The following is a 22217-nucleotide window of genomic DNA, read 5'->3' on the forward strand; positions in this document are numbered from 1 at the left end:
TTAACTGAGTAACAGATTATGTATTTTCATGAAATAGAGAGCACATTAGAACATCACCAATACTACAGTGCTATAAATTATGTATTAGTTTGTAATTGTTATTGATGGATGACTTCATCCAGTGTATGCTGTCATGTTCTTTTAATTGACTAAATGAACAAAATCAGCACAACCACCTAGTACAGATAATGAACTGCCTTCATATGATACTTTCAATGATTGCATCCTCCAAATCTTAATTTTCATTGTAACATTCAAGATGATTGATGATGTGTTCAAATTCTTCGTAACTCCTAACTTGTTGAGGTAATGAAATTGTTTCATTTTCACTCCCAGCTTGTTTTGGCATCTCTAAGCTTGAATGCTTGAAACTTCAGTGAGCAAAACAGTTCCAAATGTCTTGCTGTTTACAGAAACACAAAACTGATGCTATTTTAAAACTGTTCATTCTAAGTTGTAGTGTTTAACGACCACATAAGTGCGCACAGCTGACACCAGTATAAAAACTTCAGCAACAGTCTCTTGTCCCAATTAAGCAGCATGGTGTCCAAGATAAATGAAGGGAATCCCAGCTATTTTCTCAATTAATTTTTGTTCTTTAAGAGTTGTCCGAAGTAAGTGGTTGTCCCTATTAATCAATTATCTAAATAACCAGAACCTACTGTATTTATAGTAGGGTATTTTAATTGAGTTTTTGTGAAGATTGGAAAACAGAATTAAAATAAATAATTTGAGCTGAATAATCTATTCTAATTGAAGCAAGTTGATGCTGTGGTTATTTAACATGTGCTGTGCAGGAAGAAAATATTTTTAGGAACCATTCTTTTGAGCAGAGCTGTGGTGCCCTATTTGGATTTGCCCTGTGGGGTATTGTTTTATTTGAATATTGGTCACCCAGCCAAACACAGATATCTACCCATCTGTACTTTTTCTGTGTTTTTAAAAATAATGTCTGCTTGGTCTCTGCACTTTGCTATCCCCTTCCTGCTCCAACAACAGGAATTATCCATGAATCAGTATGGATAAGTTGTAAATGGGAGATAGTGATGGGCAAGCTGGGTTTGCAAGAAGCATTTTGTGCTAACAATGTGAGCCTCAAGATTGTCCAACACAATGAGTGGCAGCTTCTCTTCACGTTGACAGATCATCTGGATCTAATCACCTAATGCTAGAAATGCCAGAATGCATTTCTAGTCTTTCTCCCTCTCCCTTTGACTGCGCAGCTCTCCCAAGCCTGGAGACCTTTATAATAATAATCTTGCCATTCAGTGATTACTGTTGAGTTTATTACATCTGAGGGCAGAAGTTTGTTACTGGTTCCCAGTACAGTACAGGTAATACCTGGGTTGCAAACCTCTGATTCGTACATATGCCTTCTATATTAATTTTAAAAGTTCAACCTGCACAGAACTAGATTTGTTCCGGATTAGATTAGCTCTAGATTAGAACTAGATAACAGAACTAGATTTCGCTCTCCCTCCATTTTTAGTAACTATTTCATATCACTCTTACATAAATTTCAGTACTATGGAGTTGTGGTTACTGTATCCACTTTTTAAAGTATATTTTTCATTTTGTGGACTTAGTTGACTTGGAGACATCCTTAAAAGCGGAATCTGTTTATTGCTCAGGAGCAGCCTGTATTGTTAATATTGGCATCTCTTTTATGCTATAATGACCCAATTTGGCACATTCGATTATCATTCTTCTCTCTGAGAATACAGCCTGAACACTGAGCAATGCACCACTGCACCTAGTTTCTTCCAATCTGAGACATGTGGTCTGAGAGATTTAAAGGCAAAGATTAGAAGACAAGGGGTAGCAGTGGAGGGAGAGTTTCTGACTACAGGTCTGTGGCCAGAGGTGTTCCACGGAGATCAGGAGATAGAGGCCTCGTGTGGCACCTTGTCAGAGGCCTTCTGAAAATCTAAGTACGCAACATCAACTGATTCTTCTTTGTCTATCCTGCTTCTTATTTCTTCAAGAGTTTCCAGCAGATTCATTAGGCAAGATTTTTCCTTGTGGAAACCACACTGACTACTTCATCATGCGTCTCCAAGAACCTTGAGACCTGATCCTTAATAATCAACTCCAACATCTTCTGAACTACTGAGGTCATACGAATTGACTTAGTTTCCTTTCTTCTGCCCCTCTCCCTTCTTGAAGAGTGGAGTTTGCAATTTTCCAGTCTTTCAGAGCCATTCCAGAATCTAGTGATTCTTGAAAGATCATTACTCCTACTTCCACAATCTCTTCAGCCACCTCATTCAGAACTCTGGGGTGACTTATCTACCTTCAGACCTTTCAGTTTCTCAAGAACCTTCTCTATAGTTCTGGTAACTTCACACATTTGATACTTCCTGATACCTGGAACTTCCACCATACTGTTGGTGTCTTCCACAGTGAAGACTGATGCAAAATACTTAATCAGTTTGTCCGCCATTTTGTTGTCCCCTATGACTACCTCTCCAACATCATTTTCCAGCGATCCGATATCCACTCTCACCTCTTTTATACTTTATGTATCTGAAGAAACTTTGATGTTCACTTTAATATTATTTTAATTTCATATTCCATCTTTACCTTAATGACTTTATTAGTTGCCTTCTGTGGTTTTTAAAACCTTCCCAATCCTCTAATTTCCCACTAATTTTTGCTCTATTGTATGCCCTCTCTTTGGCTTTGACTTCTCTTGTTAGCTATGGTTGTGTCATTTTTCCTTTAGACTACTTTTTCCTCTTTGTAGGATGTATATATCCTGTGCCTTCGGAATTGCTTCCCGAAATTACAGCCATTGCTTCTCTGCCAGTGTTCTTTTCCAATCAACTGTGGCCAACTCCTCTCTCATGCCTCAGTAATTCCCTTTACTCCACTGTAATATTTGTACGTCTGACTTCTGCTTTATCAAATGTATTGCTAAATTTATTATGGATAGAAAAGGAAAGTTAATAGAATGATATTTATTACTTGAGAAATTAAACTGGAAATATTCAGGTTATGTCAACGCTGATCAACCCAATGTAATGAAACAAATACCACAGTTGATTCTTTTCCACCTTTATTAGTAGCAAGCTATGAGAAAGAACATTGCATCTGCACTCAGAGTCAGACACTCGAAGTCTCTCTCTTTGGAAGGATAGAGTTTTTTACAAAAGATCTTTGTCATGAATGCCATCAACAGTGATCGCCTGAGACAAAGGCCACCTAATCACCTAAAACAGAGGTAAATGTACTTGACAAAGAACACTTAATTACATCATGCAGAGGTAATCAGAAAACAGTGAGACAGGGAGTCAACAGGACAAATTGATCCTTTAACATCCCAATACAAAAGAACAGTCAGATCCATAGACATTCCAGCTTCTCAAATAGAGCAGACTTAATAATTTAGATAAGAGACTTCACCAAAATTAAGAAAGGAATGTAAAGAATGTCCTGCCTTATCGCCACCTTTTTTTTGAAACCAAAAGGTGTGAAAAGTTAGGAGACATCTTCTTGTGGGTTTTGTAAATTTATAATCCTTATTTTCACTCAAAGAAGCAGGTGTGAAAAGGTGTGGAAAGTCAGAAGACAACAGCTGCTCAAACTGCAGCCATTCTCAAACCAGAATACACAGACTCAACCTTACTTTATTAATCCCGAGGGAAATTGGGTTTCGTTACAGCTGCACCAACCAAGAATAAGGAAGAAATATAGCAATATAAAACCATAAATAATTAAATAATAAGTTAATCATGCCAAGTGGATATAAGTCCAGGACCAGCCCATTGGCACAGGGTGTCTGACACTCCGAGGGAGGAGTTGTAAAGTTTGATGGCCACAGATAGGAATGACTTCCTATGACACTCAGTGTTACGTCTCGGTGGAATGAGTCTCTGGCTGAATGTACTCCTGTGCCTAACCAGTACATAATGGAGTGGATGGGAGTCATTGTCCACGACAGCATGCAACTTAGACAGCCATCTTTTCAGACACCACCATCAGAGAGACCAACAGAATCAACAAACTTATTCATAAGGCCAGTGATGTTGTGGGGGTGGAACTGGACTCTCCGACTGTGGTGTCTGAAAAGAGGATGCTGTCCAAGTTGCATGCCATCTAGGACAATGACTCCCATCCATTCCATATTGTACTGGTTAGGCACAGGAGTACATTCAGCCAGAGACTCATTCCACCGAGATGTAACACTGAGCGGCATAGGAAGTAATTCCTACCTGTGGCCATCAAACCTTACAGCTCCTCTCTCAGAGTGTCAGACACCCTGTGCCAATAGGCTGGTCCTGGACTTATTTCCAATTGGCATGATTAACTTATTATTTAATTCGCTATATTTCTTCACTATTCTTGGTTGGTGCGGCTGTAACGAAACCCAATTTCCCTCGGGATCAATAAAGTATGTCTGTCTGAGATTGCCCAATTCCCTTAAAACTTTATCAGTTATATTTAAGTTTTATGGAGCTTTGTTGAAACTATATCTGGAGTTCTATGTTTAGTATTCATCTTGTTTGTTTTAAACAGGTTAAGCAAGTTCTTGGGAGGTTTACTAGACTGACACCTGGGATTGACTGGCCAGGCTATTCACTTAGAATCAGAGGTTGATTCCTGGGCTAAGAGTTAATAATGAAGAGAGCCTGAGCAAGTTAGGCCTGCATTCACTGGATTTTAGAAAAGTGAGAGAGGACTTGATAAAACCATGTAAAACCTCAAAGGAATATGACAGATTGGGTGATGAAAAGATGCTTTTGTGAGATGATTCAGATCTAGGTGTCACTTTTTTAAGAAATAAAGGGTCATTCGTTTAAGGTGAACTGAGACGAGCTTTTTGTGTTTCATGAGATTTTGGAGCACTTCTCCTAAAGAGGTGGGAGGGGTCTTTGAATATCTATGTATCCTGCTCTAAAAAAATTGTTAAGTGATGAAAGGTACCATTTGTAGATGGAGGTGCAGAGTTGAGACAGCAGTCAGATTGGTCGAGAACTTATTAAATAATGGAGCAGGTTTGAGGGACTGAAATGGCCTATTTGTAATTCATGAGTATGTAAATGACTAAAACTAGATACATATTGTTTTGTAAATTGTAATAGGATATTTATTAGAGGTGTGTCAGTATCCATCTATGTTTTAAGATTTGTTCTCATATGATAGTTACTTTTAGCTCATGTGAAGTTCAAAGCATCTTGCTATCAACTGAGGAAAGCAAACTGCAAAGCAGCTAGAATTAGCTTGTGTCTCCAATGTCCAAAAATGGATGTCGCAAGTACATCAATTAATTTGCTAGCTTTTATGCTTTCTCATTGAAATGCATAAAAATGCTAAAATAATTGATAGCATGGTTGCAGACTCAATATCTCTGTTGGCTGGAGTGTCAGGAGGCAAGAACACATTCTCAAGATTAAGGGTTGGTCATTCAGGACAGATGAAAAATTTCTTCACTGAGAATGTAGTAAATCTCTGAAATTCTCCACCCAGGAGAGCAATGGAAGGATTGTTATTGAGTAGCTTCAAGAGAGATCAATACATTTTTAGTTTTGGGAGAATGGGGGATGTGGGGTATTACAAAAACTTCATGTTGAGGTTAAAGCACAGTCATGATCTTGAATTACGAAGCAGGCATGATTGATTGAATGGCCTTCTTTGTTCATATTTCTTACATTTCTATTTTGTCCCTAAACTTACATATAATTAAACAAAAAAAGTAAATAGTGAACATCTGAGAGTCATTAAGAGAAAGGTACAGTAATTTGATCTTCGTCAATTATGTTAAATGCATTTTATAGGGCAAAAGAAAGTAATACATCTTGCTGAACAGTATTTTTCAAGGACTCACCTTGTGACACTTTGAAACAGCAATTGGCAAGTACAGTTAAGTGAAAACACTGGAAATTTGTAAATGCTCCTTATCATTTTGTAATTGGGGTTTCTTTGTTAAGTTATTTTAACATATTTAATTATTTATAGAACCAGGCCTTTTGACTGTTTTTTGAGGAACTCTAGACTATTTGTGTGCATGACAACACAGTCAATGGGACTTTGAAAACAGCTTAACTAAAGCAATATTTAGCATAGCAAGTGCTGGAGAGATTCCTTAATATGAAATAGAGGCAGGATTAACACCAAAGCCTACTATGATCATGGTTGATCCTCTTCCTCAAGTTCATGGCTGAGCATCAATAACAGCTAGGGGTTAAGAGTTCTTAAAAAAAAATTGCAACCCTCTGAGTAACTTCTTGTTTAATTTCAAAAATGCTGACCTCTAACATTGGTACTTCAGCGAGAAGAAACAGCCTCTCAGCATTTGGCTATCTCAAATCTTATGTTTCTGCAATAATTCTTCTCACTTATTGATGCACCATCAATAACTCTCGGAGACGTGAGTCGGGATAGGCTTTTATTGGCTGGAAGAAAGCACAGTCAGCAGCAAGAGCCCACCACACAACGTCCTGGAGACTGAGGGAGGAGCAGTGCCTCCAATCGCCTTTATACAGGGGTCTGTGGGAGGAGCCACAGGTGCAGTCAGTTGGGGGGGGGCATGTCCAGACAGTTAAATGTAGTTCACCACATTTGTTTAAATGATATTGTATTTAAAGCAATTCAAGTAAATCTCCCAGAATACTAAGGATCAACTCAGTGAATCAATGCTGGACTGCAACCAAGACTTTGTTGGATTCGAAGATCAAAACTTTGCAGTTAAGCTACTCACTGGAGTTACTTTTAAGCAGAAAAAGTGGGAAGTTCTCATTTGTGCGGTTGGAAATTGAATTAATGTTATTGGTTGATAATCTTTCATCAGGAAAAGCTAGAGATTTTTCTAGCTTTAAGATGAAGTTCTAAGATACAAGAGATAGGATTTCTTTGTCCTCGCATTCTACCCCAACACATCATCTACTGCAATTTCTGCACATAAATGCATCTTTTTCCTTACAGAATTCCAAATGGATAATTTTGACCTCATGCTTCCATCTCTACTTGTACCCACTTTATTCAATAACTCATTCTAATTTAATCACAGAAATCCAATAACCTGCCTCTTATATTCTGCCTTCCTACTATTCAGAACCCCAAAACCTTCCTAGTGTTCATGGTTCACAACATTGTCGTCTCTATGTCAGGAACTAAAGTGCAGATTGAGCAACTACTTTGCAGAGTATCCCTGTACAGTACACTAGTGTGATTATACTTCAACTACAACATAGAGTCTTGCCATTTTCAGAAGTTTTCTGATGACTCTGCCATAGTTGGATGCATCAGCAAGGGAGATGAGGCTGAGTACAGGGCTACGGTGGGAAACTTTGTCACATGGTGCAAGCAGAATCATCTGCAGCTTAATGTGAAAAAGACTAAGGAGCTGGTGGTGGACCTGAGGAGGGCTAAGGCACCAGTGACCGTTTCCATCTAAGGGGTCAGTGTGGACATGGTGGAGGATAACAAATACCTGGGGATATGAATTGACGATAAACTGGACTGGTCAAAGAACACTGAGGGGCAGAGCTGTCTCTATTTCCTGAGGAGACTGAGGTCCTTTAACATCTGCCGGACGATGCTGAGGATGTTCTACTAGTCTGTGGTGGCCAGTGCTATCATGTTTGCTGTTGTGTGCTGGGGCAGCAGGCTGAGGGTAGCAGACACCAACAGAATCAACAAACTTATTCGTAAGGCCAGTGATGTTGTGGGGGTGGAACTAGACTCTCTGACGGTGGTGTCTGAAAAGAGGATACTGTCCAAGTTACATGCCATCTTGGACAATGACTCCCATCCACTTCATAATGTACTGGTTAGGCACAGGAGTAAGTTCAGCCAGAGGCTCATTCCACCGAGATGTAACACTGAGCAGCTTAGGAAGTCATTCCTACCTGTGGCCATCAAAATTTACAACTCCACCCTTGGAATGTCAGACACCCTGAGCCAATAGGCTGGTCCTGGACTTATTTCCACATGGCATGATTAAATTATTATTATTTAAATATTTATGGTTTTATATTGCTATATTTCTTCACTATTCTTGGTGCGGCTGTTAGGAAACCCAATTTCCCTCGGGATCAATAAAGTATGTCTGTCAGTATAAACTTCCAGATGCCACACTCCAATCCTTACATTACTTTTCTTTACCATTCCAAAGCAACTTTGGGAAATAAAACCTTGTCTTTCAACTAGGTATTTTTAGATTTCATACTGAACACCAAGTTAGACAATTTCAAAAAGTCCTATTTTGCAATAAGTTTTATTTTTTAATTTAGATTCAACCATCAGCTTGCACTTCAGCATTCCAGACTGATTGTTTCTTCACTTACCAACCGAACTACCCTCTTCTCTCACCATGCATTTCCATTGCTTTTCTCTCCTGCCTCTCCATTTTGTTTTCTACTGCCCTCCCAAATTTCATTATATCTTAAAACTTACATCTTACAGATAAGGAGAGGGGAAAAAAAGGATCAGAGTGAAATTGCAGTCAAGTGCCCTTTCAGCCATGGTAGAAGGAATTAATGGTTACTTCATGCATGGAACATTTTTGTTTGACTTTATAATCTGTTTATGTTTCCAGAAACATTATACAGGCAGTCCATGGGTTACATACGAGTTCTGTTCCCGAGTCCGTATTTAAGTCGGATTTGTATGTACGTGAGAACAAATACATCTTGTATTAATTACTTAGTGTCAGTCAAACGTTTGTCTTAGTATATAGTATATATTTTACCTTTCTCTGCATATAAAACACTTAAGAAACGTATGTATTCCAATAATTAAGCCACTGTGTTGCTTAGTAATAATTGTAGCTTTCATCGGGGCAGGGCCTTTCGAATGCTCCATTATTCTCACTTTATCCGTTATCCTTTAGAATTGTTCTGATCATTGACCGACTGTAGCCTAAAGCTTTTCTAATGACCGATGGAGTTTCCCCTCTTTCCAAATGCTTTATTATTTCCACTTTATTTTCAATCGCGATCGCTTCCCATCAATGGAACAGAAACACTGTGGGCGTCAGGTCCCGACCTCCACTTGCTCTTGAGGTTCACTGGGTCTTAAGGACCACCGTACACCGTCAACGGAACAGAAACACTGCGGGCAGTGAGTCCCGAGGTCTGCAGGGTGTTAAGGACCGCTGCACTGAGGCAGGCTGAATGGGACAAGTGGGGGCTGTGCTAGGTTTGCATATTTGATCATCCACAATATTCCAGATGGGAATTTAAACTGGAGGTGGCAGTGTTTTTTTTTACGAGGTCGAGTTGCGAGCTCGCTATCAACCCGGCACGGATGGTACAGGAGTTACTGGATCAACATCAACCCAGCACGGAAACCTCCATTCTCCAGCCCGGCACTGATCTCACTGCGCCACCAGCCAACTGGAACGGGGGAGGGGAGGTGGTTTCAGGGTGAATCTTACTAAGAAAATTTTAAGCCAAATACAAAGTTAAACACTCAACACAGTGTCAACGGCAACAACTTAAAATGGCGCATGGTGTTCTCCTTCCACGGTTCGTAAGTACGAGTTGTCCGTAAGTTGGATGTTCGTAACTTGGGGACTACCTGTATTCAGTATTTTGTCTTTTTTCCCCAAACTGTCCTGGGACCTTAAATCTTGCTGCTTAAATATTTGCTTAAGAACTAAATTGTTAGTTGGCCTTTATTTTTCTGTACTTAATTAAGTTATTCAGAAGTATCATATACTACTCAGGTAAAGATAAAACCTTTCCTATAACCTTGTAGAAAGATTAATTTATCTTGCTGTAGTGACTAAGGAGAGCATTATTATTTGTCAAAGTCCAGTCATGGAAATAAAAACTTACTATATTTAGATATTATCTTGTAAAGGCAGGTTCACTTTATTCAAGATTCAAGTTTATTTGTACATGGATATATACAGTGAAATGCATTGTTTGAGTGAACAATCAACACACCTGAGGATATCCTGGTGGCAGCACACAAGTGACGCCACACATTCGGGCACCAACATAACAGAAGAATAAAATAACAGCAGTAAACTAAACTCTCTTCCTCCCTCCCTCCCACCCGTGCAGATACAGTACATAGTCCTTTAGACCATAATATCACAGGAGCAGCATCATTCCATTTTGTCCCAGCTCTGCTCTGCCATTCCATCGTGGCTAATATCCCTCTCAACCCAGTTCTAACTTTTCTCTGTAACCTTTGACATCCTGAATAATCAAGAACCTATCAACCTCTGCCTTTAATACACCCAATAGCTTGGCCTGCACTGTTGCCTGTGGCAATGAGTTTCATAGATTCACCACCTCTGACAAAAGAAATTCCTCCTTGTCTCTGTTCTAAATGGAGTTCCCTCTATTCTGAGGCTGTACTCTCTGGTCCTAGAATCCCCCACTATAGGAAACATCTTCTCCATTTTCACTCTATCTCGGCCTTTCAATATTCCTTGGGTTTCAATGAGATCACCCCTCGTTTCTGCTAAACACCAGTGAGTACAGGCCTAGAGCCATCAGACGCTCTCATATGTTAACCCTTTCATTCCCGAGGTCATTCTCATGAGCCTCCTCTGGTTCCTTTCCAAAACCAGGACTTTTTTTCAGAAATAAGGGGCCTAGAACTGCTCATAGTGCTGTTTGATCAATGCCTTAAAAAACCTTGGAATTATATACTTGCTTTTGTATTCTTCTCTCATAATGAATGCAAACATTGCCTTTGCCTTCCTTACCACCTACTCAGTCCTGCAAGCTAACTTTTAGGGAATCCTGCAAAAGGACTCCTAAGTCCCTTTACACCTCTGATTTTTTAAATTTTCTCCACATTTAGAAATCAGTCAATGCTTTTATTCATTCTACCAAAGTGCATGACTTCCCTACACTATATATCCATCTGTCACTTTTTTGCTCATTCTCCCAGTGTGTCTAAAGACATTCTGTAGTCACTCTGCTTCAACACTTCCTGCCCCTCCACCTATCTTCATATCACCTGCAAACTTGGTCACAAAGCCATCAACTTCTAGACATCCTGCTTCAACACTACATGCCCCTCCACCTCACCTGCAAACTTGGTCACAAAGCCATCAACTTCTAGACATCCTGCTTCAACACTACATGCCCCTCCACCTCACCTGCAAACTTGGTCACAAAGCCATCAACTTCTTCATCTGAATCATTGACATATAACATGAAAAGAAGCGTTCCCAACACCAACCCCTGCAGAACACTACTAGTTACCAGCAGCCAACCAGAAAAGGCCCCCTTTATTCCCACTCTTTGTCTTCTACCATTCAGACAATCTTCTAATGGGCTCTTATGTTTTTAAAAGTAGTCTTATGTCCAGCACGCTGATAAAGGCCTGAAAGTCCAAATAAACAGTATACACTGGTTCTCCTTTGTCTATTCTGCCTGTTATTTCCTCAAATAATTCCAACAGCTTTCCAACAGACAAGATTTCTCCTTAAAAAGCAATGCTGACTTTGGTCTATTTTGTCAAGTACCTTTAAGTACCCTGAAACCCCAACTTTAAAAATAGACTCCAGCATCTTCCCAACCACTGAAGTCAGTCTACCTGGCCTATAATTTCCATTCTTCTCCCTCCTTTCGAAAAGAGTGGAGTGATATTTGCAATTTTTCAGTACTCCAGAAAGTTATTCTTGAAAGATCATTACTAATGCCTCTACAGTCTCTTCAGCTACCTCTTTTAGAACCTTTGGGTGTCGTCCATCTCATCTACCTTAAGATTTTTTTGCTTCGAATGTACTTGATCATAGAAACAACACCCACTTCTTCCCCCTGACACTCCTGCATTTCAGGCATTCTGTCAATGTCTTCCTGAGTGAAGACTGATGCAAGATACTTATTAAGATTGATGGCCTTTTCTTTGTCCCCCATTACTGCCTCTCTAATGTAATTTCCCAGCAGACCTTGCATCCACTCTTCTCTTTTATTCTTTATATATCTGTATCAGGAAAGAAAACTTTTTGTAATCTTCTTTATATAAGCTTACCTTCATATTTCATCTTTTCTCTCTTTGTGGCTATTTTAGTTGCCCTCTGTTGGCTTCCCACTAATTGTTGCTATATTATATTACCTCACTTTAGCTTTTATGCTACCTTTGACTTCTCTTTTCAGTCATGGCTGCTTCATACTCCCTTCTTCATACTTATGATGTTTCTTTTCTGCATCTTCTGAATTGCTCCCAGTAACTCCAGTCATTGTTGATCTCCCACCCTCCCTGCTAGTGTCCCCTCCCAGTCAACTTTGGCTGACTCCTCTCTTATGCCTCTGTAATTCCCTTTACTCCTCTGTAAAGCTGATACATCTGATTTTAGCTTCTCCTTCTCAAGCTGCAGGGTGAAGTCTGGCATATTATAATCACTGACCCCTGAGTGTTCCTTTACCTTAAGCTACTTTCTCAAATCTGGGTCATTACCTAACACCCAATCCTGAATTGTCATTTTCCTTGTGGGCTCAACCACAAGCTGATCTAAAAGGCCCAGGGCAGGCTGTCTTCTTTGGCCTACAGCCTGTAGTGGACTCAAGGCTCAAGCATACAAATCCTGAGCTGATGTTGTGCCTTCTAAAGTTATCAATGATGTTATGTACTATCTGACTCAACATTGTGTGTTAGTTATTTGCAATCATAATTCTTAAAGTATAGAGATCACATTGACATATATAGAATTGTTCTTTACATGCAGAAAATGTGAATTAAATATGTTTATAAAATGCCACAAGTAACCCACAATCCCTTAAACGATGACAGATCTTTTCTCTGTGGAGGCAGTAAAGAGAAGAGAAATAGAGAGAGTCCTGGAATAGACAGTAGAAGTGGTTTTCAGCATTGGTGATAGGGGTACAGGAAATTCAGCAGTGAGAGTGGGGTGTTGGACAAGATGGCAGCAGCAGGGATGAAGTCCTATATGCTTTTTCAAAGTTTTTGCATTATGTGAACACACAAGATATGTATGTAGCTCAGCTTAATGCAATAGTTGTGTTCCTAAGACATTGATCATAAAGAGTTGCATTGTAGTACTACTGGCTATTTTTGCCTTCAAAGTAGATTCCCCACCATAATCACAATATAACCAATGCAGCCTGTGTACTGCAAGTAAGTTCCCTAATCCATTAATCATATATCTAACTTGCATTATGGAAAGGTGTATTATAGCAGAGCTAGCTGTATTGGTTTGGGATGAAATGATTAGTCCAGAACTTGGATGTTAGCAGGGAGCACACATTAGGGATGGTTTTCCAGTCATTTTTTTAAGTTGCAAAAGTGCATATTCACTGTATACTGTTTTACATGATTTTAACCTGAAATAATTAAAGCATGTTGAAAATTAAACTGATATTTAAAAACTGGTGATGTGTGAAAAAGGCATATTTTGAGATGGTAAACTCTAAGAATACTCATTTTTAAAGGCTATTGTGTCCTGTAGTTTGATGAGTATTCACACTTTTAAGGTACTGCCAAAGTGATGTCACGAGTTTGATTTTAAAGAAAAAGGTGTTTGCAATTCTTACAGGTGTGTTAAATGGTGTAGTAGACACTATCTATGTAGATGTATTCCAAGTATTTGTAGGATGGGTAGTTTCTAACATATCACTAGTAGTATATTTTGCATGACTTCATTGGAAAAGGACTTTTAACAAATTTTCCATGCCACAGTGATGCCATATACTGTACATCTAAAAGATCTATTTTTATTGTCTATTCAGAGTCTTCATTGTCATATCAAGCTTGGAAGGGAAGATAATGATCTGGAGTATTTCAGTAGTAGTGCAGCGATACAGAGAGCTGTGTTACGGAGGAGAATGTGGGTAGTCTGAGTGATGAGCTGGATGAATGGAATGTATTTTTGGTGTGGTTTCTGATCACTTGAGTAATACATCAAGCAGTTGACAAGAGATGTGAAATACACTATACTCCTTTAATCCAGGATACTTGGGACTTTATTGCTGGACCACCGGATTTTCCAGACTCTTAGATGTTATTCTTATCAATACTCCCATACAGTTTCAATTCACTTTTAACAGTAATGTTTTGAGAGAACCCAGTAAGTTTAAAAGGAGCATGGGAAACAAAATTAAATTTCAAGGAAGTGTGAGAAGCTGTGCCAGGTACCAAATTTTCCCAGTTCCCAGATAGTCTGATAATTTGTTATTGGATCCATTGTAGCGTTACCTTGCTTAAAATGGCCCAGGTTACAGACCTGTGGATATCACTGGATACCAATAAGGGAAAAATTAGTATTAGTATTTTATTGCTACCAGCAATAAAATATTCTAATAATTCAAGCCTTATAATGTCAGCAGCATCGTACTTCCTCAGTCACAGGCCTTCTTTCATTGATGAAAAGGAGTTATTTTTCCATCTATACTAAGTTGGAATCATTACATAGAATTTGTTCTCCAAAATTTTGAAATAACCTAGAACAGGGGTTCCCAACCTGGGGTGCACTGACCCCTCATTTAATGGTTGGGGTCCATGGCATAAAAAAAGTCTGGGAATCCATGATCTAGAGCCACCTTTTCTAAAAAAAAAAGTAATTGGTATGATTAAGATGGTTTTGCATGGCATTCCTTCTGTTATAAATGTACATATTTTTGAACTTGTCATGAGTAGTGCTATTAGATGTACTCTTCTGAAAATGGTTGCATGACTTTTTTAAATAATATTTTTTATATATCTAACTAAAATGTCTTCAAAAATATTTTGCTTCAGGGTTGTCGAATATTTCTGGTTAAGAGTTAGATTTTCCTCCTTAATTTGAAGATATATTCACACTTGGAAAGAATTCATTTAATTATGAACACTATATTGAAATGAAGCCTTTGGCTGGATGTAATTATACTTTGTGCTAGTAAATGGAAAGGAAGAAAGAAATGAATTTTACTTATCTTACCACGTAGAGGAAATTGGATTGAAAATTAGTTTGAAGGTTGAGGAAATGATTCTTTAAAAAAAAATGGCATATCAAAGATGGGTATGCTTATGATGGGATCTGAAGGGTATTTCTTTTGGGCAGTTAATAATTGTGCCATCAGAAAGTACCATCCAGCATCTTTATATACTTGGTGGTGGTTTTGCGTCATATACTTGACTGCTTTGTTAACTGTAAATTTTGGAATTTAAACAAAGGCATCTTGTACTTTTATTGTTTATCATTTTAATTAGTGCTACATTACATGTCCTCTATTTCTTTTGGTTTATATTTTGCATCAGAGAGAAGACCTTCATTTTCACCTCGATGGTCCTAATTATAGTGATTGTTATCACTATTTTAAAATGCTTATAAGTCTATGACACAGTATTTGAAGCAGAATATTGAACAATCTAAAGTTAGAATGTGCTTATTGAGGTAATAGATGGAAATTGGTAACATTGATAAAATGGAAATGTAAAAGCACATGAAGATGTTTGTGCTTAAATTCATATATTCCAAAGTGAAGCTGCTGTTTCACCAAGATGGTTTTTTTCCTCTAACCAATTTTTCTTTCACCACTGTATTTTTCTCTCTTCCTGATTTAATATTTAAGTCTCCCATTCCGATTACTGTAAATTCTGTAATTCTTCAATCTGGTCATAATCATGTTCAGTTGTATTGATTCATTCAGATCTCACCTGCCTCATTTCCCCTATTGTTCCAGGATCAGCATATTTATTCAACAACTTTCCACATTCTTAAAACTTTATTGTTAAAAAGAAGTCCATAAGACATAGGAGCTGAATTAGCCCATTCCACCCATCAAGTCCACTCTGCCATTTCATCATAGCTGATCCTGGGTCCCATTCAACCCCATATACCTGCCATCTCACCATATCCCTTAATTCCCTGACCAATCAGAAAACTATTAACTTCTGCTTTTAATATACCCACGGACTTAGCCTCCACTGCAGTCTGTTGCAGAACATTCCACATATTCACCACTCTTTGGCTAAAAAAAATTCTGCCTTCTGTTCTAAAGGGTCGCCCGTCAATTTTGAGGCTGTGCCCTCTCGTTCTGGATACCCTCACCCAGAGGAAACAACCTTTAGTCCTTTAAACATTCAGTAGGTTTTAATAAGATCCCCATGCATTCTTCTAAATTCCTGTGAGAATGGGCCCAAAGCTGCCAAACACTCCTCATATATTAACCCCTTCATTTCCAGAATCATCCTCATGAACTTCCCTTGGACTCTGTCCAAAGACAATACATCCTTTCTGAGATACGGGGTCCAAAACTGTTGACAATGCTCCAAGTGCGGCCTGACAAGTGTCTTATAAAGCTTCAGCATTATCTCCTTGTTTTTGTATTCTAGTCCCCTTGAAATAATGCTAGCATTGCATTTGCCACCTTCACCACAGACTCAACCTGTGAATTAACTGGGAATCTTGCACAAGGACTCCTAAGTTCCTTTGCACCTGTGCTTTCTGAATTTTCTTCCTATTTACATAATAGTCAACACTATTGTTCCTTTTACCAAAATGCAGTATTGTACATTTTCCACTGCTTTCCATCTACCACTTTTTTGCCCACTCTTCTACTTTGTCGAAAGTCCTCAGCACGACCTACCCTTCCACCTATCTTCATACCATCCGCAAACTTTGTCACAAAGCCATCAGTTCCACTATCTAAATTATTGACAAACAATGTGGAAAGTAGCAGTCTTAATACTGACCCAAGGAACACTAGTAGTCACTGGAAGCCAACCAGAAAAGGCCCCCTTTATTCCCACTCGCTGTCTCCTGCCTATCAGCCATTCCTCTATCCATGCCAGTATATATTTCCTGTAACACCATCAGATTTTATCTTGTAAAGTAACCTCGTGAGGCACCTTATCAGATGCTTTCGGAAAATCTAAGTAAATGACATCCACTGCCTCCTCTTTGTCCACCCTGTTTGATACTTCCTTAAAGAATTCTAGCAGATCTGTCAGGCAAGATTCCTTTTTGAAAGGAAACTCAACTATGCTGAATTTGACTTATGTTATCATTAGTCTCTAAGTACCCTGAAACCTCATCCTTAATAACACTTTCCCAGCCACTGAGGATAGGCTAACTTGCCTGTAATTTTCTCCTTTTTTTGTCTTCCTCTCTTCTTAAAAAGTAGAGTAACTTTTGCAATTTTCCAGTCCTCCGGGGTCCATGCCAGAATCAAGTGATTCTTGAAAGATCATGACCGATGCATCCATCCAATCAATAGCAAATAACTTGAACGTTCTGCCACTTCAAATCATGCCTCTGTAACTCTCGAGGTACGTGGCAGACCAGCTGTTATTTTTTATTGCAGTTGGGTTTTATTTTCAACAGTAAATGAGGTACTTTACTGTGAACTGGGCATAAAGTGAAAATGCTCCAATTCTTGGCACAGGCCTCAGAGATTTACAAAGAAATTTATTTTATGTTCATACTCAATGTTATATACTGTAACATGGCAGGACTAATGTATATTTGCTTAACATTGTGTGTTTTCTTTTGTTTAATCTGATATTAGGTGAAACGTACATATTCGCATGGTACTTACAGGGCTGGTCCAATGCGACAGATCAGTTTAGTAGGAGCTGTGGACGAAGAAGTTGGGGACTATTTTCCAGAGTTTCTTGATAGACTGGAAGAATCTCCGTTTTTAAAAGTAAGTTTTTTTTTAAATGATTGGAATCTACAGGTATTGACAACTGTTAGGAAATGTTCTGGACTGCATGTATGGTGAATACAAAAACATAAGAAATTAGGAGTAGACCCCAACCCCGCACGCCATTCAATATTTTCTTAGCTGACCTGCCTCAGGCTTCACCTCTTCTTTTGTGTGTGTGTGTCTTTTCCTGATAGTCCTCAATTTCTTGATCACTAAAATATATCTACTTCCTATTTAAATAACCTAACCTCCAAAAACCTCAGGTTCAGAGAATTCTAGAACTTAGCAATTTGTGCACAAAACTCATGTGACTAACCTCATCATTCTTCCAAGCAATAGTCAGTCATTGTTTAGTGAATGGAAAGAAATCATTTGTTATTGAATACCAGCAAATGAAAAGTAACACTAAAACCACATCCATGTCTATTATGATCTGCTTAAAATCCTCAAGTGCTATCTAGCTTATCTTTGTACAAATACTTATCTTTATAGAAATGCAAGATCAATTGGATCATAAACCATTTGAAGGACTTGCCCAGGCATTTAAATTTCAAGCAATGTCTAATCATGTAATATCTGTCAAGGTTGGAATAATGGTAGTTGATTTGTGAAAACACAATTAAGTTATATTGTTGTTATTGCAAAAGTGACCGAAATAAGTAGTAATACAAAAACTCTGTGGTATGGCATGTTTTGAATCTTAATTTGGAGCTGTACTAATTAAATCTAAATCAGATTTAGTTAAAGGTGTAAAATTAACAAAGATCTGTACTATCAGTGAGCTCTTACAATATCAGCCAACAGTGTTTCTGACTTTGCAGAAACTTAAGGTTACCAACTGTTCTTGGAATCCTTGTCTAACCCAGAGAGTATTTATACTTTAAAAAAACAGTTCACCTCAGAGGAGGAAAGTGATTGTGAGGCCATTTTTTGTGATTCAGCACGTTAGTTCTCAATGGTATCAGATGGGAAAGTTTCAGCTGTTACAAGCATGATTTTAAAATAAAATGCTTAAGTTAAGTGGTTTAGTTTGGATTTTCATAAAAATTAGAGGAGATTTCTAGTGATTGCTTTTGAGCAAAATTTAATTTTGTCAAGTGTATTTTTCTCCTTGGCAGGTAGTTTTCTTTGATCTTACAGAAGAACAATATTTACTTGCCTTCTGAGTCAGAAAGATTCCATGTTATTAAATGAGGAAGTAAACCAATAGAAGTGGTTGCTTTGGTCACTTACACTTGTCCCTTCAACTGAAGATAAATTTATAATTGTAATTAGCTATCATAAGTATATTGAAATTCATTTTGAAGAAATTCAGTTGAATTTTGTAATTCTAACTTAGACAAATTTCTTTGTGAAGGAGATATAATAAAATTTGAAATTTTTTTGTTCCTTTTTTCTGTTAATAGCGCACATTGCCATGGGGATCACTTTCTAGTCTCAAACTTAAGTGCCGTAAAGAAAGTGATGATGGTCCTATTATGTGGGTTCGTCCAGGAGAGCAGGTGATCCCTATAGCAGACATGCCAAAATCACCTTTTAAACGACGGCGGTGAGTTCAGTGCCTAATGTATTGTGTTAACCAAGACTGTAATTTTATTTTCTAGATGATAAGCAATTGTGGCTCACTTGCAGTCATTTTCCCTTTAGCTGTTTTTCATAGGAATAAGCTCTACAATCTTTGCTTGCCTTACTTAATCACCATTTTTTTTCAGTTTGTTTAATATCAGAAATGTCGTACTCCAGAGTTAATTAAGAATTTAGGCATCCATTATACATACCATGTAAATAAAAATAAAACCTAAAAATACTGAACATGCCAAGCAGCATTCATGGAGAAAGAAAAAAAACATTAATGATTTGGGTAAATGAATAATCAATAGAACTTAAGCTTCTGAATTTCATATTTAGCTGTGGATGACAGGGTATAATAAAACTGGGATTAATGTAGACTTAATGTATATAGGTGGTTATGGTGGGTGCTAACTTGATGAGCTGAAGGGCTTCCTTCTCTGCTGTAAGTAGTGATTCTATCGCTGTATAACTTTGAGAATCTGTGATCCTTTGGCTTGTATCTTTCAAACCTACCACTTAAATTGAAAGTATATTGATATTTTTGATGTCTAAGGGCAGTCAAAGTTACTTGGGACTGGTTAAGAAGTAAATTGTTTCAAAAATTAACTATTTGGAAAGAGTTAAATAGAATGTATGACTTTAAATATTTATAACTTTCTTCATTAATTCATATTAAAATATTTTAAAAGTCTTCTGGCAGCTAATAGGTTAGATATGTTTGCACCAGGTTAATTTGATGTGGGTTCAGTGAGTGAATTTCCCAAGCAGAAGTTTGCACTGCGTTATTGAACATCGTGAGAAGTCCAACCAGGGCAGTGCAAATGTCTCTTGGCCTGTGTTTATTAAGGGAAAGCTATACTACCTTAAGTCAAGAATTTCCAAGTTACGGGTATTTCTGCTGGTATGTCTTGGTAGAAGATTTGACCCAACATGTTCAAGCATTCAGATTTCACTTTATTTCCTCTCGTTCTTAATTTCCTTCAGAATGATACTCCAGGATTATGTTTATCATTCCTTTAAGCAATAGTGGAGTCCATCAGCCTTCAAGGTTGTAGAAATCTCTATTATTTTCCCTCTGCACTTAAAATTGAGATTGTTCATACTTCCTTAATAGAATAACAACACTTAATTGTTCATTTGTATAAAATTATGATCATTGAATTTTTTAAATTGCAGAACTTATTGATGAATATGGTATCAAGGGATAAAATGTTCTTGGGCACTCTTAAGCAAAAGATTGGGTGAAGGAGGAAGTGTGGAACATAATGAAATGACTTTCATGTGTGTGTTTGAGGAATTTGTTTTAAAAGATGTACCTTTACTTTTGCACAATGTTAAGGAGGTGTTCTGCTGGCGTCTTGAATTGCTACATTCTTTTGGCTGGAAGTACACTCAAGTTGGGATTTTAGGGTTTATGTCTGGAGTAATGAAGAAAAAGGCAATGTACAGTACTGTATTTCCATTATCAAGATGGTGTGTGACTTTGAGGGAACCTGCAGGTGGTGCTGTTCCCACACACCTTCTACTTTGGGTTTGGGTAATATTGCCAGGGGACAAATAGCTGGGATGTACTTTAATTTAGGTGGCACCCACTGCAGCCACACTGGGGAATCAGGAGGCAGGTTATTCACTGTAGAATTTCTATGGCTGATTCAGATTAGTGGAAGTAGTTGGAGCTTTCTCTTATTGGACATTGGTTGCAGCATGGTATGAATGGTAATTTCATCAAGAGGAGCCTCCTTGTTGGATAGATTGGCCATAAAAAGCTTTAACTATGGTTATTGAATGCTTTGCTTATAAAACAGAAAATTGGTTGTCTGTAAGGTATTATGGAGTGAGGGAGGATTAAGGTCATGAAAGAATTTGGGTGGGGGAAAGATTGTTTGATGTCATATATTTTCATAAATGCCAAATAGTAATTTGTGAGGAATGATGTAGATTATTTATCTATATTTTTTAAAAAAGTAGACTGTCAGGAATTACAAGAGTAACAGATTCTGAGATAACGTATGCAGCTTTTTCAAGGTTTTTCCAAATGAGCAAATGTATCCTTGTCCTGAAAGATTGCTAAAATTGGTGGTGCTTGGTTCTGAATTTTTTTTTAATTCCTTGATTTAATAACTTAAAGTCTATATTATGTACAGCCAGCATGACATGATTTTCTGATAAACTATTTTGGTAGTTCTTGGATATCTGGGGTATCATAGTGATTTTTATTATATATATATAGCAACACAGTTGAATTGTTCAAAATATTTGAATTATTTTGTTCATATCTCTGAATTCCTGTTGTCCTGATTAAAATAAATCTACAACTTTGAATTTTAGTCAGTGTTTCCAAACAAATTAATTTCAAGATCTTATTGATCTTGCCTTTGCAATTACATGATGCACTGATATTGAGATGGAACACAAATATAGGTACTAGTAGTGAAAGTGAGTCATAGTTATTAAGCAGGATTGTCCAGAGTTAGTATTGCTGAGATTAACACTCGGTTCAGAAGTCTGGATATAATTTACTTTCAGAATCAGGTTTATTATCACTAACATACGTCATAAAATTTGCAATTTTGTGCAGATATGTAGTGCGAGACATTAAAAATACTGTAAGATGCAATAATAAATAAATAGTTCAAAGGATGAGCTTCAGTAGAAATTAAACCTAAAGTGATGTGCATGCTGTTGGAATTCAGGATCCCAGAGTCACTGGGAATGCCTGAGCAACAAACATCTTTTATTTTTAAACTTGCTATACATTTAATTATTTCATCTGCAAAAAGTAAGAACTAATTTGACCTTGGGGAAAATATTCTGTGCTGGAGTGCTTTTGGAACCTTTATTGCCAGTTTCCGTATTTTCCAGTAATAGCTAGGTAGATGGGATGCAGCTTGCCCTGTGAACAACAGTTCGACAGCTTCACTTGATAATGCAAGCTACAATGACTTTTATGTTTTTTTAATCTATTCAATATATATACACTGTAATTGATTTATTATTTTTGTTTTATTTATTTTTTCTCTCATGTATTGCATTAAACTGCTGCTGCTAAGTTAACAAATTTCACGTCACATGCTGGAATGAAGCAAA

General features: G+C 37.7%; 1 protein-coding gene across 1 annotated transcript in view; it reads left to right on the top strand.

Annotated features, from left to right (window-relative positions):
* The window catches only part of LOC132403680 (lysine-specific demethylase RSBN1L-like), an 81472-nt gene that overhangs the window by 47368 nt on the left and 11887 nt on the right, over positions 1-22217 (top strand). Inside the window, exons 3-4 of the mRNA XM_059987227.1 lie at positions 17418-17555; positions 18965-19107. Of these exons, the coding sequence (XP_059843210.1) occupies positions 17418-17555; positions 18965-19107 (281 nt within the window). The remainder of the gene's footprint in view (positions 1-17417; positions 17556-18964; positions 19108-22217) is intronic.

Source organism: Hypanus sabinus, chromosome 13 (assembly GCF_030144855.1).
Source record: "Hypanus sabinus isolate sHypSab1 chromosome 13, sHypSab1.hap1, whole genome shotgun sequence".
NCBI classification, from domain to species: Eukaryota; Metazoa; Chordata; class Chondrichthyes; order Myliobatiformes; family Dasyatidae; genus Hypanus; species Hypanus sabinus.